Source organism: Urocitellus parryii, chromosome 8, assembly GCF_045843805.1.
Source record: "Urocitellus parryii isolate mUroPar1 chromosome 8, mUroPar1.hap1, whole genome shotgun sequence".
In the NCBI taxonomy this organism is placed as follows: domain Eukaryota; kingdom Metazoa; phylum Chordata; class Mammalia; order Rodentia; family Sciuridae; genus Urocitellus; species Urocitellus parryii.
Genome location: NC_135538.1, coordinates 99,938,295 through 99,966,153, shown reverse-complemented (window position 1 = coordinate 99,966,153; position 27,859 = coordinate 99,938,295). Strand labels below are relative to the sequence as shown.

At 34.9% G+C, this 27,859-nt stretch overlaps 1 protein-coding gene across 1 annotated transcript in view; it reads right to left on the bottom strand.

The window, feature by feature from the left end:
* The window catches only part of Pkhd1 (PKHD1 ciliary IPT domain containing fibrocystin/polyductin), a 426,978-nt gene that overhangs the window by 145,217 nt on the left and 253,902 nt on the right, over positions 1-27,859 (bottom strand). The window contains exons 52-53 of the mRNA XM_026400889.2: positions 21,946-22,083; positions 2,895-3,008 (exon numbers count right to left, since the gene is read on the bottom strand). Coding sequence (XP_026256674.2) covers positions 2,895-3,008; positions 21,946-22,083 — 252 coding nt within the window. The remainder of the gene's footprint in view (positions 1-2,894; positions 3,009-21,945; positions 22,084-27,859) is intronic.

Here is a 27,859-nt window from a genome sequence, read left to right as displayed (position 1 = left end):
TAAAACTCACTTCAGAGGCTATTGTGTGAAATATGTGATACAGAATCTAGAAATAAAGGTGTCCATCTTGTCAGAAAATAGAATATTTCAGTGCTGTGTTTTACAGTAAGTCAAATATACCTCACATAGGTGTAATATGTATTTTCTCAAAACCGATCAAGAAGTGAATGCTTCATACCTAAAATCTGGGACACAGATTGCTATAATGGCTAACTAGTTACATTTGGAGAGGTATTGCTTTCCACCATTAAACAACTTAAAAGTATTTGCAATTCTGTTGGAAGTTAACTGGTTTCAATGTTTTATGTTATACACTAGATTCTCCAAGAGGCAAGGCTAATTTTATTTCCTGAGAATAGGGTTTTGGTACTATTAGCTTTGCTTTCAGTGGTTAGACTTAATATTTTGTCTTTTAACAGATATCAAGGGAGAGGTCTCTAGGCCCCTTAGTTTCAAACTATAATTTATTTCAGCCTCACAAATTAAAGTCTTACAGGAACATGCTTGGTGCACCCTCATTTTATTCCTTCAGGTGTTTCCTCTTACATATTTCTTTGCCATTTTCAGCCATATTGAGCATACTTACTCATATTGTAGTGATCTAAAAATATTGTGACCATGAACTCCAGAAGTAAAAAGAAAAATTATAACCATGTACTCCAAACATATGTAAGCTTTTAAGATGAACTTAGATAATATTCATTATTTTAGATAAATAAATATACATATATGTGGATATGTTCATATGCATATTTGACTTGAAGCTTTCATATTTTTCCTACGCTCAAATGGACCCCATTTGGTTGCAAGCCACTAATCTAAAATCTAAATTTAATTTTTTAAAAAAATTTAAACTTTTAAGAATCTAAAAATTTCAGAATATTCAGCAGAAAAATTTACAAATAAAGTAAATACCAATAAGACACCCATAATATATCTTGACTTTTCATCCATTGTGGTCTAAAAAAATAAAATCCCCATTTTAGAACTTAATTGACTATTAATATTAAAATCTGTAATTTTTCCCATATTCTAACTCAAAAAAAATTAGAAGACAAAACTAAAATAAGAATTAATGAGCCAGACACAGTGGGATACACCTGAATTTCCAGTGTTTCAAGAGGCAAAGGGAGGAGGATCCCAAGTTTGAGGCCAGCCTTGACTACTTACTTAATAAGTCCTAAACGACTTAGCGAGACCCAATGTCAAAAATATATACTACAAAGGGGCTGGGATGTGGATCAGTGGATGTGCCTCTGGGTTCAATCCTCAGTACCAGAAAAGAAAAAAAAATAGAATGAATGGGTGTAAAAATAATCCCATGTTCAGGACATGTTCTTGAACCAACCTTTCATAATTTAGTTTCATGAGTATTTTCCCCAAGATATCATTTAATTAAAAAAAATCTTTTTTCACCTTAGATAAAGTAAACTAGGCACAGAAGAATTCTGAAGTAATTTACAGAGATTTCCAACAACGTTTATAACAAAAAGCAGTCATGTCCTTAAATCTGAATTATCCAGAAAATTCAATTGACCAGAAAAGCAGATTTCTTGGTCATTTCCAATCATCAAAGGTTTACTGTAAAACGACACCATTTCATAGTTGTTTCAAGGAGATTATAAAGGATTTTAAAGGATTAAAATCTTTCATTTACTTAGGATACCATAAAAATTTAAGTATGAAGTGAAACAAATATTTCATTCTTTATTTCAATTGAAAAACACTGATTTGACTACATGGTTGGATCAGGGATCAGGACATATATCCATGTATGCCCCTAACTAAAATTTTGATACAATAGGATCACTCCCCAGAACAGAAGTCAAACAAGCTTGTTAGGATCCTTCTAGCTTGTCAACAGGAAAAAGTGCAAAAATGATTCAACCTCAAGTTATTGGAAAAATAAAATAAATAGATACTATGCATGAAAATCCTTTGAAAACTGTAAAACACTATCAAAGTATTATATGCTAATGATTAGAACTAAGAACTTAGAACTAAGTTAACAAATGTCATGCTATCCTAACATTAATATCTCATAGTGTTCAGAATCTTCATACAGAATGGTCTTTTCTCTTTTGCCCCAACATTAGCAGACTCACTTGAAAACATGATACAACATTGCTGTAGGGGAGAAGCCAGTGAAATCAGTACCTTGGCCAATAGCAGAAACACATTTAAGCAATGTGACAGCATAGTATTTACAAACATAAAGAAATAACAGTGAACTGATTCTTTTAACTGTTCCATAAGTGAGGGAAAGGAAATAACTAGAAGAAATACAGTGTTTGAAAGTATGAAGGATACCTAACTATCCCTCTTTACTTATGAAGTTAGTAATGCCAACAGAGACAATGAAAAAAAATACTTGAAATTTGATGAACATCCTCTTATCCCTTAAGACTTTGAAGTTCTGACATGATTATACAAGTCCAGACCCAGTTTCTATGCTCTTATACAGAACAATTTTAAAATAGGATATGGTACCATAGCAATGTCAAGTGAAGAAACTGTTAACAGTAAATGTCTCTTAGTAAACTAAGTATCTTTTAAGTTTTTAAATGTACCAACAATCATTTAGTATTTATTGTTGATAATATGCATTATTAGTTCATACTGTGATGTTTGACCAATGTGGATATAATTCTGAGTTCTGACACTACAAAGCTGTGGCTGTGTAGCCTTCTACAGATTGTTCATGAGTCTTAGTTTTGACATCTATAAAATAAGTGCTGTTCACAGGTGAACTGGTAAGTGAAATAATAAATAAAAATCATCTAAATGCACAGAATTTAGTAGATGTCTTATGAATGCCACTTCTCTGTCAACACACACACACACACAGATGTGCACAAATAATTCATTTTTAGTAAAAACAATTTTATACTCACCAATTGTTCCTGGGTCAATACGAATTCCACTATAACGATCACAAAAGATTCCTTCTGAGGCTCTAAGGTGAATCAGTAGCTTTTGGGCTCTTTGTAATGGATTTTCTAAAGTACCTGTTTACAAAGAAAAGTATATCTTTCAAAGTGATTTGAAATTGAGACAGTATGCAAAGTTGCTGCTGAGAAATTTAGAGAGAAGCACTAACAGTCACATAGATGGAATAAGAGCAGGGAAAGAAAGGAGTACAAGTGAACTTCTCTAGATTACTGTTCAGCAAATATTCACCATTCTTTCTTCCTTAGTTCAGGGTACACTGATCTACTAATAGTTAGCCCCAATTTGGGTGGAAGTGACAGTGATATAAGTTCTCAGTTGATGTTTATAGAGACAGGCTGGTTTTCATCAGATCTCTTACTTCTTGCCAGGAGAAGAATTCCTTCAATGACCTCTCTGTTCTCAAACCACATACAGAACAAATCTTAATCAAACATGCAAGCTGGATCCAAGGACAACCCAGTTGAACATAAATATCTTTCTTTTACAAACCACTGAGATTTAGAGGTTACTTATTCCACACAATTATTGCAGCAAAACCTGGCTGACATGTTGTCTAAGGCTGTGGGATTCACAAATCCCTGGATATGCAATTTAGTATTGAATCTTCACCATAAACCCAAGAAGGATGATTCTTGCCCAATTTTAAAATTTTCATACATGAGTAGGCTCATAGGTTAAGGGACTTGTCTAAATGTAGGCAACTAGTAAGCAACTATGTTTGAACAAAGGTCTGTTTGCCTGTGTTTTATTAAGCAAGTGTTATTTTTATAAATACTTTTAGCAGCATGAAGACACATAAAGGTATGAGACAAGGATACTCAGGCAACATATGAGAATCACTGCTGACCTAACCCTATGGCTACAAACAGGGGTGTTTGGTCACTTTCACAGTATGAAATTGTACAGAGAATTTACTGAAGTGGGCTAGTGAATAAGGATCTATATAGTATATATTCTTTTGAAAATATATCTTAGAGTACAGAAAATATCAGAAAGAGTTGATCATTTAAGAAATAAGTGGTAGAAAAATAGTCCTCAAACCCTAGAGTGAATCAAACAAGTTCACAAAAACTATCTGCTATTAAACAAGACTTTCCAGTTCAGAAATTTCCTGAAAACATAACCAAAAGTGAGATTGCCAGATACCATATGAATAACTGGTAAACTTAAAATTACCCAGTTTTCCTTTGGGTTAGTGGTTTTTCAAATAGCATAAAAATCATTGTCCCCACTGGCATTTCATATGTTACTGGTCAGACAAAAGGCTCCAGGTGAGTTTGAAGCCTGCTAAATACCCGTCTGCACACTGCAAGCTTCACAGTCTCTACTCTGAAAGGAATTGTTGACAGGAAGGCTCAGAGGGGCAAGTGAATGTGCCTAGAGTCAGGTCACAAGAGAGTGAGGATTAGAGCCCACCGGCTGTATATTTCCAAGAGGACACGAAGGTCCGTTGAGCTCTGTATAGGTAATACCCATCCCCACTTGAAAAACAAGTGTATCTTCTCAGCTCAAACAAAGATGTGCTAGAGCAGGAAGAAGGGAAGCAGGGGAGGAGGAGAATGTTAAGCAAATGTGTAGGGCACAGCTCTTATCTTGCGGTTATAAGTCTGTCCAGTAAGCTGTTTTCCAACTGTGATTTCATTTATTTCACGGAGGGTAGTTTAAAGTCTTGAGGAAAAAAAAAAAATAGCCTAGCACTAAACAGATACCAGAGAGAAAAAAAAAGTAGGACAGTTTTTGCCCTAGAGAAATATATGCAGAGTCCCACAAAAAGAGTTCAGCGTTTCTCTAAAATCAGAGATTAAATCAATTATGCAACCCAAAACTGCAGCACATGTGGAGTTTCGCAGAAAGCCTGGGCAAAATTAGTCGGCCTGCCATGATCTTTTGGTATCCGAAGTAACCAGAGTTTGGATTCTTTTTTTGTTAAGATGGGGGGGTGGGGGGCAGAGGATAGAGACTGGGTAGAATCCAGGCAAGGATAAAAGAGGAAATAAAAGCTATTCTAACATCAAGATGCACTGCTTCTTGAATTTGTAAAAGCTTGACAAACGGAAAACTAAAGGCTGAGATCCTCGGTGTTATTCTCAGTTCTAGCAAAGAAAGATGAGGCACTTTCTTCAGCATGGACTTTGCCCCTAAATGAGAGCAGCCACTTCTAAGAGAAGATGCTCCAGATAAGATAGTCTGTCCTTGGTTTATCTACATAAAGCTACTCCCAGCTGCCCCAAACCATAGCAAAAAAAACATGTAAAATCTGGAGGAATTTATATACACATAATGGGAGGGGAAAGAATTGTCATTGCGCTGCAAAACTGTTCCAGATGTTTTTGCAGACATGATTTCATTTCATTCTCGCAGGCTTTTGATAAATATTGTAGAGGTTCTCATGAGGAAACTGAGGCAAACAGAGGTTAAGTAACTTGTCATAAATTACATAGCTATTAGGTGGTGAAGTTGGGCCTTAGACTTAATAAGTACCATTCTAGGATATGTAGCTGTGGAGGAATAAAAGAGAAATAAAGCAAAGTTGCCATTACTTAGCATGATGGTGGGTAACAGAGGGGAAACAGAACAGGTTCCAGATGCTAAAATCACCTGGGGAGATGGAAGAAAATAAGTTCTGATGTATGAAAGATAACCATAATAATGATTTGGGGAATATGGTACAAATGGATTCCATGAACTTCAAAAGGTAAGAAAAGGGGGAAAGGACCTTTTATTATTTTATTAACTAAACCTCTTTGATGGAATCAAGTAAAATCCAAGTTTACACGTAAGTCCACTCTATCAACACGACTCCCCACACCTTGTACTTGGGTAACCCATACTGGATTACTTACCAATCTCTTAGCATTTTCCATGCACACAAGAGCCTTCAGTCTTTTTTTTTTTTTAACCCTCATTCTTCCTCTTAATCTCCCCTCAACATTTGGCTCCCTGTAATTGATTTCTAAAAGTTTTCTATGCACTTGACTTAGATGCCCCTTTTTTGTGCATGAAAATATCTGTGCCCCCTCGATGCAATAATTCTACTTCATGAAATTTGACCTGAAGAGCTATTATGGACAAAATTTAACGCCCAAATTCTTCGCTGCAATGTTATTGTTATAAATAATCACAAACAGTTTTAAATGCTTTGAAACAGCAAACAACTAGAAATGTCTCTGATCATGTGGAACCCCTTCCTGTCACCCCTGGCTTCCTAACAAGCTCAATAGCTGACCTCACAAGCCCTAAGCATTCCACCTGCTCCCTTGCCTCTGCTCTCTTGGCCTGAAACACTACCCCTCCCCTTTGAATCATGGCTCTTATTTACTGCCAAACACAATTCAGATGCCACCTCTCTTTGGATCTTTCTTTGTCAACTAAGTCTGGGTTGTTGTCCTATCCAGCTGTCCGAGTATGCCATGTTTTACCTCAAGACTTCAAAAATTGCCTTCTGCCTGACTCTTTCCTTGGTGAGCTGAGAGAATAAATAGTATGTGGCCAGCAGAGTTCATTTGTAAATATTTTATACAGAAATAGTGAACTAGATAATTTTTACCAGTTCTCCACCATGAAACAATTAGGAATAAAGACAAACACTCTGTAGTAGTTTTAAAAAATCTTATTTCACAATTTTAAACTTGTATGCATTTAATATCATAGCTTCAAAATACATAAACTAAGCAAAAATGGGATAACTATGAGGAAAAAAAATAGATCTATCTATAACAATCGTGGAAAAGTCAACACATCTGACTCAGAATAAATAAAATAAGGTTACAGCACTTTTGAAAAATACACTGCTTGAATAATAAGCAAAGATGAAAAAATAAGTCAACAAAGAATGCACATTCTTTTCAAGCATGCAGAAAACATTTGTAAGAACTGATTATATGATGACCATAAAGAAAGTTTAACAAATTTAAAAGGATCAGAATTATATAACTTATGCTTTCTGATTATAGTTCAATCAAGATGTATAATTTATAATGAAAAGTAAGAGCCACATGAAAATAAAGATTTTCCAGTTTTCTGAAGATACCGTAAGGAAAATAAAAAAGCAAGATATATGAGAAAATTCATTTTCAATATATGTAGCCAAAAAATATTATATCTGAAAAGTATAAAAATCTTTAATAGGTAAATAAAAAAACAGATTATCTGTCATTAAAAAGAGTAAGAGAACAATTACTTCACAAGATGATCCTAAATAGAAAATAAATTTATAGGGCTCAGGTTGCAGCTCAGTGGTAGAGCGCTCACCTAGGACTTGTGAGGCCCTGAGTTTGATCCTTAGCACCACATAAAAATAAATAAATAAAATAAAGGTATTGTGTCCAACTACAACTAAAAAATAAATATTAAAAAAGAAAATAAATTTATAAAAATTATTTGATTACATTAGAAATAAGATATATAAAGTTAAAATAATAATTAAATCTCACTATATTTCTACTGGAATAGATAAATAATGTGTAATTGAACTACGTATTTTTATTTTCTGAAAATCTTCTATATACATGTCATCTTCTACAATGAATAAGAATTTATTAAGTGACTATTATGTTGCAAGAACACTCATCAGTAAGTTTCATTTACTGAAACAAATGAAAACTGGCCCAAATTCTAAATATATCTTCTGAATACTTTTTCAGTTGCTATTTACTGAATCGAAAACAACCAAATTCTGAAATAATTTGTATTTGTGCCTGAATTAGCCTTGAAATTCTTATAAATACAATGATTGAACATGAAACATGGATTAGGAAACCAACATCCAAATCATTTCTACTCATTTCACTCCTGCCATCAGAAGTAGGTTATATGGTAATAACTCTGTAAGTTGAGCTTCTACTGAAAAAGCATGACTATGTTTCTCTTGTCTTGCTCTATTTTTCTCCAGAGTAGAGCCTCCAGAATGGTCATACTATTAGATCCTAGATGGCAAGCAGTTCTGAACCAATTAAATTATGATGCATACTCTTTTCTGAATTAGCTTTAACTCCCAGTGTATATTTGCCCCAGTTACCCCTAATGCACTTTTTTCCACAAAATAAATGGATAGTGGAAGGGGTTTGCAGCTCATGAAGTAAGAAATGACAAACATTTAAAGAGTTAGACATGATTTGAATATCACACAGTGTATATATGTATCAAAACATAACAGAGTATTCAATAAATATGTATAATTTTATATATTATTTTTAAAAATCTTTAAACTTTTAAAAATAACTGGTAATAAAAACCAGTAATCATTATCATAAAATTAAGTCTAAGCCCTCACAGGGTGATTTTGTTCAGGATGACAAATTTTTTATCTTCAATGTTGCCTCTCAATTTATCAATAATTGATAAAATATTAAAATAAATATGCAAATGTGTTATTCATTCACTACTTGCAAAATATATAAATCTTCATACATGAGGTTCATCAGATTAATTTATTTCTATTTGCCTGAATATCTCATTGGTAACGTGGTTACAATAATATCATTCATTTCTTGCACAATTTAAATGATTTAGTGTAATTTAATTGTGCAAAGCACAATGCAATGTCTTAATATAAAATGGGCCTTTAAAAAATGTTGGCTCATAGTAATAATAATAAAAACAGTAGAGATAAAAATAAAAATATGACATCCATTTCAAAATTAACATTTAAGTTTGGAAATTAAAAAAAAAAAAACAAGGCAAGCTCTTCTTAACAATTAATGTCCACCTTGTAAAGTGTTAAGACACTAGACATTTCAGAGGCACAAAAACTAAGTGATCATTCATTTGGGCAGTCCAAGGAACCATAAGGAACACAAAGAATATTCCTCTCAGGCAGAGCACACCTTCCCATCCTGTATTTGCGGCCCAGAATTCCAAGGCAGAGCCACCCTGCATTTGTACAGAGAGCCAACCTGCACTGTGGCTCCATAGCCCAACATCAGGAAACATATAGGCTTGAGGCTTCCACCGCCATGAAACTGTAATATCACTGCTTCCATCAAGATACAACAGTAAGGACCTATTAATACAACACCAAAGTCCCTGTGGCCTGGGGGCACCAGAGTTTTCTCTACTAGGGGTGCTAACAGTTATCCTGTTGCTGAAGTAACAGAGACTCTTGCATAGGGTTGCCTATCTCTTATTTCTCCTAACAGCCAACTTCCGATGGTTATACTCCCACTAGTCATATAATTTAATACATCTATATTCTCACATCCTACCTCATAAACATCTCAGTCAATCCCCCAGACCCCCTTCCACCATCAGAAACTGTAAACCATTATGCAAACCTATTGATTATATTGTGGAAGATAACTGAACTCATCATTTCTGTTTGTAGTGACAAAACTGTAAATGTAAAAATAGAAGCTGATATATGGCTGCACATTGGTTACACTGAGTGCTATAATGTTGATCTCTCCATTAAAAGTGAAGTCTTGGTATTATAGCTTCTGCCCTGCAGGCACACTATAAGCCAATAGGGCAGAAGCTATAATATCTCAGATCTACACTGCAAGAGAGGAAGACACATAGACATTGTGAAAAAACAAGGGAGGAAAGTGCCCCAAATAAACCAAGACACTACAATGATAGAATCCATAGATAGTGAAGAAGGCGAAATGTCAGATAAGGAGTTCAGAATATACATAACTAAAATGATTTGGGAATTAAAAACGACCTAAGTGAGCAGGTACTGGCAACAATCAATCACTTCAACAAAGATATAAGAGAACAAATCCAGGCTACCATCAATCACATCAACAAAGAGATAAGAGAAAAAATACAGGTTTTAAAAGATTACTTCAAAAAAGAGATAGAGATACTGAAAAAAAAACAAACAAACAGAAATCCTCAAAATTAAAGAAACAATAAGCTAAGTAAACAACCCAATAGATAGGATCACCAACAGACTAGACCATTTGGAAGACAGAACCTCAGACACTGAAGACAAAATACACAATCTTGAAAATAAAGTTGACCTCAACAGTGAAGATAGTAAGAAATCATGAACAGAACATCTAAGAATTATGGGATACCATCAAAAGACCAAATTTAAGATTTATTGGGATAGAGGAAAGTTCATAGATTCAAACCAAAGGAATGCACAGTCTCTTCAATGAAATAATATCAGAAAATTTCCGAAACATGAAGAATGAATTAGAAAATCAAATACAAGAAGCTTATTAGATACCAAATGTACAAAATTAAAACAGGTTGACACCAAAACACATTCCAGTGAAAATGCCTAGCATACAGAATAAGGATAGAATTTCAAAGGCCACAAGAAAGACAAATCAAATTACCTATAATGGAAGACCAATTCGAATCTCAGCAAATTTTTCAACCCAGACTCTCAAAGCTAGGAGATCCTGGAAAAACATATACTAAGCTCTAAAATATAATGGATGCCAACCAAAAGTCTTATATCATACGAAATTAAGCTTCAAATTTGACAATGAAATACAAACATTCCATGATAAACAAAAGCTAAAAGAATTTACAGCAAGAAAGCCTGCAGTATAGAACATTCTTGGCAAAATATTCCATGAGGAGGAAATGAAAATCTGCCAACGGCAGAACTACAATAAAATAAAAGCCAAAAAAAAAAAAAAAGAGAGAGAGAGAGAGAGAGGAAACAAGTCAAGCTAAATAACAAAAATAAACAAAAATGACCAGTAATAAATCATATCTCAATAATAACCCTAAATGTTTTTGGCTTAAGCTCACCAATCAAAAGATACAGGCTGGTAGATTGGATTTAAAAAAGGTCCAACAATATGCTGCCTTCAAGAGACTCATCTCATAGGAAAAGACACCCACAGTCTGAAGGTGAAAGGTTGAGATAAATATATCATTCACATAGCCTGCATAAACAAGCAGGGGTTTGCATCCTCATATCAAATAAAGTAGACTTCAAGCCAAAGTTAATCAAAAGGGATAAAGATGGACATTTCATACTGCTTAATGGAACCATACATCAACAAGACATAACAGTTATAAATCTATATGCCCCAAACAATGGAGCATCTATGTTCATCAATCATACTCTTCTCAAGTTCAAGAGTCAAATAGATCACAAAACAATAATTCTGGGTGACATTAACACACCTCTTTCACCACTAGATAGATCTATCAAACAAAAGCTAAACAAAGAAACTATAGAACTCAATAATACAATCAATAACTTAGACTTAACTATATAGAGTATATTATCCATCAATGAGCAAATACACTTTCTTCTCAGCAGCACATAGATCCTTCTCTAAAATAAACCATATATTATGCCACAAAGCAAATCTTAGTAAATACAGAAAAGTAGAGCTACTACCCTGCATTCTATCAGACCACAATGGAATGAAATTAGAAACCAATGATAAAATAAAAAATAAAAGCTACTTCAATGCCTGGAAACTAAATAATATGCTATTGAATGAATAATGGGTTGCAAAATATACCAAGGAGGAGATTAAAAAAATTCTTAGAGGTAAATGAGAACACTGATACAACATATTGAAATCTCTGGGACACCATGAAGGCAGCGCTCAGAGGAAAGTTCATTGCATTAAGTTCATTCCTTCAAAGAAGAAAAAATCAACAAATAAATGACCTAACATTACATCTCAAAGCCCTAGAAACAGAAGAACAAATCAACCCCAAAAGCAGTAGAAGATAGGAAATAATTAAAATTAGAGCTGAAATCAATGAAATTGAAACAAAAGAAACAATAGAAAAAATTGACAAAACAAAAAGTTGGTTCTTTGTAAAAATAAATAAAAATTGATAAACCTTTAGCCATGCTAACACAGAGAAGAAGAGAGAAAATTCAAATTACTAACATCCATGATGAAAAAGGAAATATTACAATGGACCCTACAGAAATACAGAAGATAATTAGAAATTATTTTGAAAATCTGTACTCCAATAAAATAGAAAATATCAAAGACATCCACAAATTTCTGGAGGCATATGATATGCCTAAACTAAATCAGGATGATATACACAATTTAAACTGAACAATTTCAAGCAAGGAAATAGAGGACACCATCAGAAGTGTACCAACCAAGAAAAGCCCAGGACTGGATGAATATACAACTAAGTTCTAAAAGACCTTTAAAAAATAACTAACACCAATACTTCTCAAAATATTTCATGAAATAGAAAAAGAGGGAACACTTCCAAACACATTCTATGAGGCCAATATCACCCTGATTCCAAAACCAGACAAAGACACATCAAAGAAAGAAAACTTGAGACCAATATCTGTAATGAACATAGATGCAAAAGTTCTCAGTAAAATTCTGGCAAATCAAATACAAAAACAGATAGTGTATCACAATCAAGTAGGGTTCATCCAAAAAATGCAAGGTTGGTTCAACATATGGAAATCAATAAATGTAATTCATCACATCAATAGGCTCAAAGATAAAAATTATATGATCATCTCAATAGATGCTGAGAATCTATTGAGATGATCATTTGATAAAACACAGCATCCCTTCATGTTCAAAACACTTGAAAAATTAGGGATAACAGGAACATACCTCAACAATATAAAGGCTATCTATGTGAAGCTCTAGGCCAACATCATTCTAAATGGAGAAAAATTGAAAGCATTCCCTCTAAAAATTTGAACAAGACAGGGATGTCCTCTGTCACCACTTCTATTGAACATAGTTCTTGAAACTCTAGCCAGAACAATAAGAGAGTTGAAAGAAATTAAAGGGATACAGATAGGAAAAGAAGAACTCAAATTATCAATATATGCAGACGATATGATTCTACACCTAGAAGACCCAAAACATTCCACCAGAAATCTCCTAGAACTAATAAATGAATTCAGCAAAGTAGCTGGATATAAAATCAACAACCAAAATATCAAAGGCATTTCTGCACATCAGTGACAAATCCACTGAAAGTGAAACTAGGAAAACCACCCCATTTACAATAGCCTCAAAAAAAAAAAATCCTTGGGAATCAACTTAACGAAAGAGGTGAAAGACCTCTACAATGAAAACTACAACACACTAAAGAAAGAAATTAAAGAAGACCTTAGAAGATGGGAAGATTTACCTTGTTCTTTGATAGGCAGAATTAATATTGTCAAAATGACCATACTATCAAAATCACTATACAGATTCAATGCAATCCCAATCAAAATCCCAATGGCATTCCTTATAGAAATAGAGAAAGCAATCATGAAATTCATCTGAAAAAATAAGAGACCCAGAATAGCAAAGCAATCCTTAGCAACAAGAATGAAGCTGGTGGCATTACTATTCCAGACCTAAAACTATACTACAGAGCAATAGTAATAAAAACAGCATGGTATTGGCACCAAAATAAACCTGTAGACCAATGGTACAGAATAGAGGACAGAGAGTCTAACCCACATAACTTCAGTTATCTTCTATTAGACAAAGGTGTCAAAAACATACATTGTAGAAAAGATAGCCTCTTCAAAAATGGTTCTGGGAAAACTGGAAATTCATATGCAACAAAATGAAATTAAACCCCTATCTTTCACCATGCACAAAACTCAACTCAAAGTGGATCAAGGATCTAGAAATTAAACCAGAGACTCTACATCTAATAGAAGAAAAAGTAGGCCCTACTCTCCATCATGTGGGATTAGGCCAAACTTCCTTAATAAGACTCCTGTGGCACAATAATTAAAATCAAGAATCAATAAATGGGATAGACTCAAACTAAGAAGCTTCTTCTCAGCAAAAGAAACAATCCATGAGGTGAACAGAGAGCCTACATCCTGGGAGCAAATCTTTACCCTTCACACATCAGATAGAGCACTAATCTCTAGGGTCTATAAAAAACTCAAAAAGCTAAACACCAAAAAAATAAAATAATAATAATGATAATAGTAATAATCCAATCAACAAATGGGCCAAGGACATGAACAGACACTTCTCAGAAGAGGATATACATCAATCAACAAATATATGAAAAAATGTTCAACATCTCTAGCAATTAGAGAAATGCAAATCAAAACTACTCTAAGATTTCATCTCACTCCAGTCAGAATGGAAGCTATTAAGAACGCAAACAACAATAAATGTTGGCAAGGATGTAGGGGAAAAGACACACTCATACATTGCTGGTGGGACTCAAATTGGTACAGCCACTCTGGAAAGCAATATGGAGATTCCTTGGAAAACTGGGAATGGAACCACCATTTGACCCAGCTCTCCCACTTCTCGGTTTATACTCAAAGGACTTAAAAACAGCATACTACAGGGACACAGCCATATCAATGTTTATAGCAGCATAATTCACAATAGCTAAATTATGGAACCAACCTAGATGCCCTTCAGTAGATGAATGGACAGGGAAGCTTTGATGTATATATACACAATGGAACAGTATTCAGCATTAAAAGAGAATAAAATCATGGCATTTGAAGGTAAATTGGTGAAGTTGAAGAATATAATGCTAAGTGAAGCAAACCAATCCCCAAAAATAAAAAAGCCGAATATTTTCTTTGATATGAAGATGGAGATCCATAATGGCGATTGTGGAGAGGGGAACATAGGAGGCATGGAGGAACTTTAGATAGTGAAAAGGGAAGAGAGGGAAAGGGACAGGCAAGGGGGTAGGAATGATGGTGGAATGAGTTAGACATCATTACCCTAAGTACATGGATAAGACATGAATGGTGTGAAAATATTCTGTGTACAATCAGCATCTTGAAAAATTGTGTTCTCTCTCTCTATATATATAATATGAAATGAATTGCATTCTGCCATCATGTGCAACAAATCAGAATAAATAAAAAAATTTAAAACAATTTTTAAATTGCTCTCAAATTCATTAAAACTTACAATAGTTTTCTAACCAAACAAAATAAAACACCAAAAACACAATACCCACATCATTCATTTATTAACTTATTCAACTATTTTTTTTAAATACTTTTGTTTTTCCAGGCAAAATTAACTAATCAAATAATATTTAATGTTTTATTATGTGATTGTTTTTATAATTAAATGAAAATTTATAGCTCTTTAAGAAAGCTTATGTTACTGTTATAGAGGTTTCTGAGTTAGAAGTACAGTTTAGGAAATATTAATATTGACAATACTATAATCTTAAACATGATTACTGCAAATATATTCAGTACATCAGAAAAATCCCTATGTTAGTGTTTTGCTTGACAATATATACAGAAAATTCATGGGTAATGTGATTTTTGTGAAAGTATAATATCCATCAGAAAATAAAGAGATATTTCTATGTTTAACCTCATTTTGAAATACATATTATTTAAGTGTTACATGTCAGTTTCATTAAAGATGCTCTGAGCACAGAAATGGGACTTCATTTCTGTATCCTTAAAAGACAAAGAATTAAGAATAATATAATAATGATATCCCTTTGATGCTTCATTTTTAGTTTATGAGCTAATTATTAGTTTGATTAGACAACTGTCAATGTAAACAATGAGATTTGTTGACTGATAATCTTCATTAGCTAATTTACAAACCATCTATTACAAACATCTATGTAAAAATTATATTTAGAACTTATATCGGTATTTGTATTGTCTTCCAGTAAATGTTAAATTTGAAAGAGGACATTTATTAATATTTCTTTACCCTAATATATTGTTTTTTAACAAACATCAGACACAAGATTCTCTGGCTGCTCAGTGGTATTGTGGCTTTAGGCTGGAGGATACATTTTAATCTACACTTTTCTCAGGTTTGTCTCCTTCTTATTACTTAATCACCCAATGAGCCTTACAGAACTGTCAGTTTGGAAGGCAGTAAACTGTGTATGGATTTTTCTTCTTCTTTAGGATTGAGAAACCCCAATCATGGAAGCAATGAATGAAATTTCCATAGACCTTGTACTTCATTTCCTGACAATCAAAGTCATCTGCTAATGATGACCTTAGGCTCCTGGCTACAAATGTGAGACAGGGCTGACAAATACCCATCACTGGCTCTGAAAAACAAAATGTGACAAGTTTTAGGACAAAAGCCCAAGTACCTAGTATAATTACTGAACAACAAGGCAGTTCATCACATGATCTGGCTGTGACAGGCCAAAGAAACAATGAACTTCTGTGTCCCAGTTACATTGATGTGTGGGGTATGCCTTGCTGACCTAGCCATTGCTGAGGGTCTGCTAAGTTTTAAATATCACCAGAAGAGTCAGTACATAAATTTATTTGCATAAAATAAATAAATTATACAAATTTATATAAATTGTGTATTTAAATAGGTGTGTTATTATATACTACATATAGTACATTTATTTGATATTACTATTTTTATAAGTTACACAATAATAAATTATTATTATACAATAATAATACAAGTTATAGAAATTTATTATTGATGATTATCCTCTCTGAAATCTTTCTCTAAACTATTACAAGAAAAATTATTATATGAAATTCTAAAAGTACAAGACAACAACAGTCTCCCACAAGCTGAACATTTGGGTCAATAATTTGCTAGCATCACTGATACCTTTGATAACAAGGAAGACAAGTTTAAGGCACAGGAACATCTTACCTAGGAAGAAGCAGGACTGAAGGAGATGAGTTCAGACAGCTCTTTGTGGGAAATAAATGCAAACACTTAGAACATGCATCAAACCAATGTTTATTTATCAGGCTTTGAGTTGGGAATTTTTCATCAGTCCTAAACAGACTATAAAAATTGAATTTGGATTTGTATAAAATCACCAAATTTTTCAATGTGTTTTTTACACTTGCTTTGTTCCTTTCATATAGGAAATAAATGTATTACAGTCATTTAAACATGAAAAAAACAATATAATTCCTTCTTTACAGACAGAATTTATTTATGATGTGTTACAAGAAAAATACACTGAGCTGAAAGATAGAACCAGATATGTGCATGCAGTTCTGTGTATGCCAATCAGTGAGACACACATTATCAGAAGCCTACTATGCAGAAAGGACTAGGATTGTGTAAAATATTCTGAAGAAGTCTACCATTTAAGGGAGAGGACATTTATGAAAACATACCACTATACAGCAATAAAATGACAACATGAATAAGTAGAATGGACCTGAAAAAAGAATATTCTGAAATCTACTGAATGGTGACAGGAAAGGCTTCAGAGTAAAGATAGTCCTTGAGGACAGCGTGAAGGCTGAGCATTAAAGATAACTAAAATAGCCTCTGTCTTGGTCTTGTTCTTTACCAAATATAAGACCTTGGAACAAATAAGTAGTCCTTCAGAGTCTCAGTTTTATATATATATATATATATATATATATATATATATATATATATATATATAGAGAGAGAGAGAGAGAGAGAGAGAGAGAGAGAGAGTCTCAGTTATATATATATAGGATCAATTGATAGATAGACAAGTAGATGTAGATATTAGTAAGTAGCAATTCTCAGCACAAATGGATATTTTTTTACTTTTATGCTTTAGAAAGCAACACTATATTTTAAAATCCAGTCTGAATCTTGAAGTTCATGTTAGGATACATTTGTTGCTATTCTTTACTATCTACAGCTACAGGGGCAATCACAGCCTCACCACCATGGAAAGCACATTCCTGCCTCAGGAATTTTACACCAAGTCTTCCTCCTGTCTGAATCTCTCTTGTCCAAATTTTTGCAGGTGTAGTCCCTTCTTGTCTCTGTGATCTGAGGTCATATTGATGCTTCAGAAAGATCTTTTCCTAAGTAACCTGTGGTGGAAAACATCCAACCTAGACCTCTGTTGAAATTATCCCCCTATTTAGTTTTCCTCTGAAGCATAGGTAGCCATGTAAACCTATTTTTCCCATTCATTACTATTTCTTTGTCATTTTTCCCCCAACCCAAAAAAAATGCCAACAGGAATCTTATGTGTCTTGATCAATGATCAGTATTCCAGCCCCAGGAACATTGTCTGGCACTGAGTTGGCATTCAATGAGAGAGAAAGAGAAAGGGGGAAGAAAAGGAGAAAGGAACACACACATTTAAAATTCAACTGAAAAATCACTCCATAGGAGGAATTGTTACTTCCCTAATACCCCACTTATTTTCTCCCATTTCTTACAAAAATGTAAATTAGTTATTCATGCAATCAATTCTATACAGGTTTGAGGATGTCACTCAATGTGATCAACTGTTCATTTTTGATGATGATATTTAGTATATCCAATCAAACTAAAGAATATTAAAACCCAAAATGAAGTTGTTAAAAATAGATAAATGATATTGCACTTATTAAGAGTTACTGCCTCTTGAGAAATACGTGTTGTTATTTGCTCCCCATGCAAAGTAACATTTGTGTCAGGATTATATTTAATCAGCCATTATAAAAAACAAAAAGCCAGAGCAAGATAAACGATGTTTTTCTTCTACTTTCTTTGTCCTCTTCACAGAATCTCATACTATTGACCAGTTTCTGTTTCCTATAAATTTCCCCCTTTGTTTCAAGATGAAATTCTCGTCATGTAATTTTCCTTCTACCAATATAGCAGTTGTGTTGAGTGTGTGTGTGTGTGTGTGTGTGTGTGTGTGTGTGTGTTTTCCTTTCTCCTTTTTGAGCTCAGTTCAGATTCCCTTACCATCCTTAAAAGTCTGGCTCTCCTTCAGTCATTTTCCTTCCCTGTTCCCAAATTCTGTTTGATTATTTCTAAACTTATCATTGATTTCAAAATCAGGCTCATGATCCTACACGTATATATACACCTTCAGTATAAACTTCTCTCTTAGGTCCTTTTTTCATATATCTATTTTCTCTTTAGAGATTGCACCTTACATATGCCACTGAAATCTAAGCTTGAGATGTATGAGTTTATTTATTTAACCAACCACTGCACAGGGCTTACTATGTGCCAGTGATATTCAAGCACTTTAATAAATACTAGCTCATTTAATTTTCATAAAAATCTTTGAAATAAAATTATAGTTTTTTTTCCATTTTAGAGGTAAGGAAACAGACAACTAGTTCTTTATAATTGTCCAGGGTCACTAAACTAACAAGTGGTAAAAAGAGGATTCATTCCTTGCAACCCATTAATAAGGATCTCCCAGCCCAGAGCCTAAGATGCATCTTAAATAGCACATCAAAATGGTCACTAGATTCTGGAGATTTTAATTTTCTCATATTTCCCTAATTTATTCCTTCCTATTTAATTCCTGTACCTTAGTTATAATTAATCAGTTTTATAATTTGTTCTTGCTTTTCCCACACTAAGATCAAACCAAATCATACCACTTCCCTGTGTAGAACTACCCACTGCCCTCATGGCATAGTATAAAAGGCCAAGAAGCTTCATCTGCTACCACCATTCCAGATAAAGCTTACAATGCAGATTAATGCCTGCCCTACCCATATACTGATAGTTCATAAATATGTGTCTTCCACTATGTTCCTGAATCTTTAAACCCCCTCCAGTTCAAAAGATATGACCCCTGTAATTATGTTTTTACTTATTTTTTCTCTATCATTTTATTTAGACACTTTTTGAAAGCAAGGATTCAGGATTTCTATTTCTATACATTCAATATCTCCTTTAGTCTTGGCACATAGTAGGCTCTGTATACACATGATAAATGAAAGAATGGACACAGGAGTGAAATGCTTTAAGCTTATCTAAAGTGCTCTACTACATTAATGAGACAAATGACAAACGGTGAACAGAAAGAATGAAATTGAGTTTGGCATTTGTGATACAGCTGTAGCCCTCTGAGCAAAGCTTTGATCTTGAATTTCCTTCTAATGCCAGCATTCTATGATTCTACTCTACTAAAAGTCAATTGGCACCTTTTGCCAGCACCAGTTGCCTAAAAGCAGGACCACCAAGAAATAGGATTCCATACTGTGGGGACTTGGATCAAATGGCATCAGATAGCAGATACATTCTGGCACCACTCTGTGCCAATGTCCACATCTATTAAGTTTGTTTACTAACTAGTCACATTATCTATTTCATGTTGGGATTTCTTTAGGGTGTGGTAAAATTGGACAGATGGGTTGAAAGTCTTCCTTCAGGCATAACACACATAGAATTGGGCAGATGGGTTCCAATAATCAACCTTTAGGCCTGGAACACATGGATGAAGTGCAGAGAAAAAGAATACACCATTATCTAGTGATGGGTAAAAAAAAAAAAAAAAGTTGAAAATGAAGAAACTTAAAAAAAATAAGATTTGGAATTTATAAAGCAAAACTGGAAATTGATGTAGTATAACTTCCCTTCAAAGGTACAGATATTCAGGCCATAAGTTATATACTATAGTGATTTCAGAAACCTAAAAATAACTTTTAAAAGACCAACTTTAGCAATAGAAGATACCAACCTGAAATAAGTTCTCTGGTAACAAAAGCAGAGCCTAGTTTTATTAAATATTTTTATCAGTGAATTAGATGGGGGTTTGATAAGAATATTAAACAGATGGGCAAATATTACTAATTTGGGAGGAAAAGTCCAGAATCCAAAAGTATTTCCTCAGTGTGGAAAGATGCACTGAAATAAGTAAAAAGTCTTAGATTCTCCTGAAACCCAAGGGAAAATAAAATAACTCCTACAGGAAAGTACCATGTGGTGATGTGTATGTGGATGGCACGTAGAAAAAAGAGTAGGAATTAGGGTTAACAATACAGCTGGCAGGACTGAGAGGGTGGCTTGGCTGGAGAAAGACAGTTTAGTCGTTGGTTGTCTTAAGAGAACTTTATCTGTGCTGGTAGCAGAAAGTCCACTGTGCTGGACCACTTCTTTTGACATCTCCCTTTCCAAATTCTGCCCTTTTCTGCCCTACTCAGGGTCCCAGGATGCTGCTGGCCTCTATCTACTGCATCAGTGAATTCTCTCTTACTCAAGAAGAGGCTTCACCATAATTTTTCAGGAATGTTCTTAACAGTGATTTCAGCTCTGTACAGAGATCCCAAAATGAGATGATGCCAAAAAAAAAAAAAAAAGACATTTAAATATTTTCTTCCCATTTAGGATTTCTTTCTTTCGGATGGGATATTATATTTTCTGAGAATTTTCTTTTAATTTCTTTTGGAAGCAAAAATAGAATGTCTTTAATATAGTCAAAGGTATATTCCTTTGGGGCTAGGATATATACTATTTCAGCATTTATACTTATGATTGCAGTAGTTCCAAGTATATAATCTCTTGATAGCAATTCATGATTTGTTTTGTTTGTTATTTTTTAAACCAATGAACCCAATCTGATGAATACATCATTCCATATCCTCTCTTCCCTGCCTGGGACACCAGAAACATGCCTCAAGTCCCAACTGGAGGACCTTTATCTCCTAGAATCTCCTGAGTTATCTGCCCCGCTCCACTACCTTCCCAGGTAGACACAGAAATAACAAAAAAAAAAAAAAAAAAAAGGAGTGAATCGCCTGACCTGGTACATTTCTGCCTAATACTGACCCAAGATGTGGTGGTTCTAAAAGTCTTCTCTCCATGCCTCCTATATACCAAGGAAACAGTGATTTCCTCGAGAGGTATGAAAGGTCACCTTGTGTTTGATATTCCTCCTTTTCTCCCTCACTTCTCTTTTCCCTTCATTCTAACACCCCTGGGATTATCTACCCCAATCATGTCTTAGCACATAAGTTAGGCTTTCCTTCAGTTTTCTGAGGGAACTATGTTGAAACCACAATTGAAATTTCATTGCAAGGTAGTTGATTAGATGATCTCAATTCCATCGATGATATCTTCTGCAAGAGTGAGCCACAAAAAGTCTGATACAAATAACTAACAGAAGAACTGATCTGTAGCCTGGAGGAGGCCAAAAGCACCCTGAAATGAGTAGCAGCATGCAGACTCCAGGCCAGGCATACGGATGGATTACAGAGGGTCAACATAAGAAAATGACCAGTAGAAGTCCCCTCTGTCCATGTCCACAGCTCTATTAGCAAACCCACCCCTTTTTTAGCCCTTCCCAGCCTTGGTTAAGCCACTGCTTGGTGCCACCAACCATTTCCCAGAGCCCTTTCTCACCAAGCTTAATTCCCATGCTGCTGTCCCTCTCCGTGACTCTACTCACCGACTTTCAGCTCCCCTCCTACAACAACCAGGCATGCCATGCTCAAGATGTTGCTTCTGTCCACAGGGAACTCTAAAGTCCCCATTACATAGAGGCCTCTGAGGAAGGGAAGATCGATATCCACAAGGACAGTCCTGTCTGCAGAAGAAAAAGAAATTAGACACAGACCTAAAGCAAGCATCACCTTCTCTCCTCCAGTGATTTTTCGTGGGGTTCCCCCTGGCAATTCGGGAGCTGTTTACATTGCAACTTTATGCCAGGACAGGTGCAGCATCTGAAGGAACAGAGTTTGCCAGAGGCTAGGCCTCATTAAAAGGACAGGCGGGGAGCCATGAATAGTAAATGCTACCATTGCCTAATACAACAAGTGTTCTGGCTCAAAGGCATTGCTCCTGTCCCAAACTTCAGTGTGAACACACAGATCAAGTGAGCTGCCTGCCCTTTGTCCCTGTCCCTTTACTTTGGGCTCTAGTTTTAGGGAGACACAAATCAGTAGATATGACCTGGGCCTCATAGGGCAAAAAATGGGATGTAAATTCTAGCTCCACTATTTGCTAAAGTGTAGACCAGCAACTTTATCTCTTTGTTACCTCAGTTACCTTGTCTGTGAAATTGGCATAATAATAAAAAATCTTCTTCCTTCCTAGAACTTTTCCTGAGAGGATCAAATGAGTTAATAGATCTAAAGCACTTAAATAATCCTAGTAAGTCTTTGGTAATTTCCTAATTACCACTGTGTAAGGCAAGGTATGTGGTACATGCTTAGCAAATGCTGGATAAAATCTCTGTACTATTGTCCATTTGCTTGGCATGCTTATAGAGCCCATGAACCATTTAAAACCATTATCCTTCATCTCCCTTTTCATAAAATCTTGTTCCATAAAACTCCAGAAGAAATTATCATGGATTTTGTTTGAAATAAACAATAAAGTAATATATGAATAAAACATTCTCATTTAAAGTAGTTAATATTTCATGTATGTCAAAGTACTAATTGTTACTTTTCTAAAGCTTACTAGTAATTCAGCATGAATTAAAGATATCCAAATAAATGTTTCTGCTTACATTTCAAGTACCATAATCACTGACACATGTAAAGATTTTTAGAGAGTTCTTTTGTTAACATAAATCTCATATCTCAGTCCAGGAAACAATGCACCCCGCTGTTCATAAGGACCTGTCCAAGCCAATTAACTTGCTATCGGTTGTCTTTCTTAGCCCTTGCCTGCTTCCAGAGATATGAGTCATGCCCTCCTGTGGCAGATACTATAATGCCCATAAACTAATCATTTCCATTTCTCTCTTGGGTTCACAGTTAGACTCTAGTTTAATAGACTCTCTAGTCTCTAACTAGTCTAACTAGTTTCCAGCCTCTTTTGAAGTTAGATGAAGCCATGTGACTGAGTTATATTTCAACAAAGTGCAGGCAGAGTTGAAGTATAACATCTCCAGGCCCAGTCCATAGGCTTTGCAAGTCCGCTCTTCTTCCTTTTGTCCCTCAGGTGGACATGAAGTCCAGCATCATCAGCAGCACCCACTCATCCTTCAGAAGGATGTTTTTTTCTCTGATAATTGGTCATTTCCAGTCTTCTCGATGACGGCTCCATTATTACCTCTGGGAAAACAACCTCTCTTTAACACTCCAGTAATGTGATGATGCCCACACACTTAATATCACAGCACTAAAATGAATTATTTGAATTACACTCATACATTACTGTAGGTAAAGAGGTATACGCCTCAATGTATTTATGTTTTAGAGAAAAAGACTTTAAAAAAATCCCCCATGCTTATTGTAATGTTAAAAATAAAAATAGTAAATAACTGTTCCTAGATCTATCGAGTTTAGTTCCCTGCATACCTTAAATTCAAGAGCTCATTATTGACTGGTACAAAATGAATGATCAGGCTAAACAGATAAAATATATATTTGAGTCCCATCTCTGATACTTTTCAAAACATTTTCATAAAAAATAAAATATCAAGAGAATATTCTATGTTTAGCATACATTTTATGGGTTCATAAATTTAAGAGAAAAATTATTCTAAGCAAGTAACTTTTAAAACAAGAGTATTGTACAAATGGCCTTTATTCCAAAATCTATCCCATTTGACCCACATTTAGCTTTTGAAATTAAAGAAGAAAATAATAAAATTAACTCAGTAAGTTCTTTCTCTCACCCACAAAGTTCTCCCTCGCTCTCTCTTTCTCTCTCTCTTAAAAACACACATATCCACACACACATGCACACCCCCACATATGATGGTAGGCACTTTAAACATAATTTCCAGCAAAAATATAAGTGCCCAGAGTTTAATTTTCCCTTTGGACTCTATCACATATCCTGTTAGAAGAAATATTTCCTTTTAATTGCTCTACCCACTCCAAATATACCAATAAATTTCCCAAGAGTCTGTACAGATTAACTATCATAACTTCAGAAGAACAGGAACCATAGCTGCCATCCTCACATTTATTTTCCCAGAACAATATCTAGCATATAGTAGGTGCTCAAAAATAACACACAAAGAAGAACATACACACACACACACACACACACACACACACACACGAAAATCCAATAGTTATAAGAGGAAAGTGACAGCATAAAGACAGGAGCAGAAACACTGCTCTAATTTCTTTGATTCCACACTTTATCTTAAAATTTCCTAGATCCATCTGTCCATCTTTTCTTTGTTCTTCTTTTCCTTCCTAGTATCATGTCAAGTCTTGTCAAGTGCCAGGAATTTAAAGAGGTATCTCCTAACATCAGATAAAGACAATATATAAACAAAATAAGTATAAATGTGTTAGACTTGAAATGATACTACACCCTTTATTTTTTTTTCTTTTTTTTTTTTATTGGTCGTTCATAACATTACATAGTTCTTAATACATCATATTACACGGTTTGATTCAAGTGGATTATGAACTCCCGCTTTTACCCCGTATACAAATTGCTGTATCACATCAGTTACCCTTCCATTGATTGACATATTGCCTTTCTAGTGTCTGATGTATTCTGCTGTCTGTCCTATTGTCTACTATCCCCCCTCCCCTCCCCTCCCCTCCCCTCCCCTTTTCTCTCTCTACCCCTTCTACTGTAAAAGACAAATACCAAATGACTCCTTTGATATAAGGGGTGTAAACAAGGACAGGGTAGGGACGAAGAGCTTGAGAAGAATATTTACAGTAAACAGGGATGAGAGGTGGGAGGGAAAGGGAGTGAGAAGGGAAATTGCATGGAAATGGAAGGCGATCCTCAGGGTTATACAAAATGTCATATAAGAGGTAAGGAGGGGTAAGTCAAGAGAATACAAATGGAAGATACTACACCCTTTAATCATAAAAAAAAAAAAGATTGATCCTATCGTCATTCTCAGCTACTTCAAACTGGAAAGTCTATCAATGCATCTATTTTTAACACAATTCTGCTAAAACAAAATAATCATGTGTCCTATAAGATTTTTATAAGGGGGTTCTCCTTGAGTCACAATAGCAGAGATCACAGGGGCACAAGCAGAAGAATTCACACCAAAGCAGCCTCCAGGGCAGACCAGCTGCAGGCCAATTGACCAGTTCTTAGCTGCAGTGAAAGCTTGTGGAGAATTTTTCTTTTTCTCCAGGTGTGAGTTGGGGTCAACATGCCACTTTCTCCAGAAGTAACATCCTTTCTGTGAAATTTCTTTCTAGAGCACTCACTCTGAAATAGCTATTTATACAATGCATCTAGTAAACATGAATGATGGACCACGCCAATGCTCTCTACCTTGTCCCGACTTGGCCTCAGCTATTCCATCCTCCTCTGTCAGTGACCAATCTATTCTACTTGAGAGAATGAGCACTGGCATATGGAGGGAACCATCTGGAATTTCTGTTGCTCAATAGGAGGCTGATGGCGGAGCTGATCTGGAAAGAGGCTCCAAAAAGAATTAATGAGTTCCAGATGTAATTAAAGACTGTTTTCCCCCCAAAGGAGCTCAAGACCAGCCATGGGGTAGTGCCTCTTGGTTCCGAATTACACCCTCCCACCACTTGTTCATCCATCAAGCACTAAACACCCACCATCTTTACCCTAGTATCTACCACAAGGCAATGTTTTATTGTATTTCTGAAAGTGTCTACTTTGACAATTAAAAATAGAGCTTTAGAAATAATATTTGGAAACAACATTAAAGAAATCCCTGAGTCTCCCTATGCACCAAATGAAACAGCAAGAAAAAGAACAACAACGGTCCAATCTTTTGTAAATGCATTAGCTACTATCAAAACCAGAAAACCTGAGCCAAATCAAAAGACAGACATCTCTGACGGAGATTCTCAGGCTCCTTTTGTATCAGGAATAATTCAACTACTAGAGTTACAAAGCATTCCATATAATTTCAATGCTAGATTTAAACTCAATTTAAACTTAGCCAGCAAAGTTCAGCAATCAAGGTCACAAGCATGTAACATTCCAAGGGTCTGACACTTGTCTAAAACCCATAGAAATGAGATCAAGGGCAAAGGGCACAGATCCTCAGAATAATGATGGGGTCACATGAACAAGCATAATTTAGGGGAGGCAGGCCCACTGTATGGTATTCACTGTACAAGGCCTGTAACTTAGGTGGTTCCCAGTACAACCCTGCCATTGTCAGGAACACAACCTGCACCAACTTTGAATATCCTGGAGAGTGCTTAGAGAGAACAATGACATGAGAAAACAGGAGGACATACAAGAACCATTTATAGGCTGTTGTTTTCCTGCACCTTCCATAATTAGCGGGTTTGCATCTTCATTCAGTTTTGGCTACAAAATATTTTCCTATGAATATGCAAACCAAGGGGAAAGTAAATTTTAATACCATTTGCATAACTATTCAATGATTTAGCCTTCCTTCTAAAAAGGTGAAGAAAACAATGCTTGTAGTTCAAAAATGATTACTTAAAATACTTTAAACATACATTTTACACAATGATTGGTGGTGTTTTCTTTGTGGTCTTGTTTAACTTTGGGTCAATCTAATGGTTTATTCAAATAGTCTATCATAATTTATGAAGATAGCTCGTACACACAAGTTAAAATACTCCTAAAGTAGTGGAAGCTCTCAGACATAAATAATTCACAGGGATGAAAGGGTAACATGATTGAAAATTAGTGTCAAGTAGACTAATTTACTGAAACGATGGTATTTGGTTCTCAATAGTTCCTTGTAGAAAAAGCTGCATAAAACAGTGCTAGAAGATGAGGATACCTTCCTTCTACAATCAAAGAGCTGCAAACTTTATAGTTTGACTTTTTCATCAAATCCACACAGGTGGTTTCTTTATTCTACTCTATCTTTTTTTTTTTTTTTTTCAAACTGGTCTTAAAAATAGGCAGAAGAGGCAGTTTTCAAAATGCCCAGAGGCACATGATTCAAGTCTGAAAGCCAATTTCCCAACAACTTCATGAAAACCCATCTGCTCACCTGGTGTGTGTGTGTGTGTGTGTGTGTGTGTGTGTATGTGTGTGTGTGTGTGTGTGTGTGTGTGTGAGAGAGAGAGAGAGAGAGAGAGAGAGAGAGAGAGAGAGAGAAGGAGAACTGCAGGGGGGGAAGGAGAACAGCCCTTATTCTCACTAAATGGAAAGAGACCCATTTAAATTTCATATAATAAATCTCCATCCCACTCCCCACATTTACTCTCTGTGTCTCAAGTCATATAGAGACATGCATAATTCCCACAGTAGAATCAACACTTTAAATTATGATATTTTAATTGATCAATAAAATGCTTAACATACAATGTTTATTTCTTCCTCTAGCCTATGCCATCTGTTCTTCAAAAATATTTTGAATCTATTTAATGGGAAGGTTTTTAAATAAAATTACCAACTGTATTAGATCAATCCTCTGGATCCCAAATTCTAAAAGAAAAAATGCTAGAAAG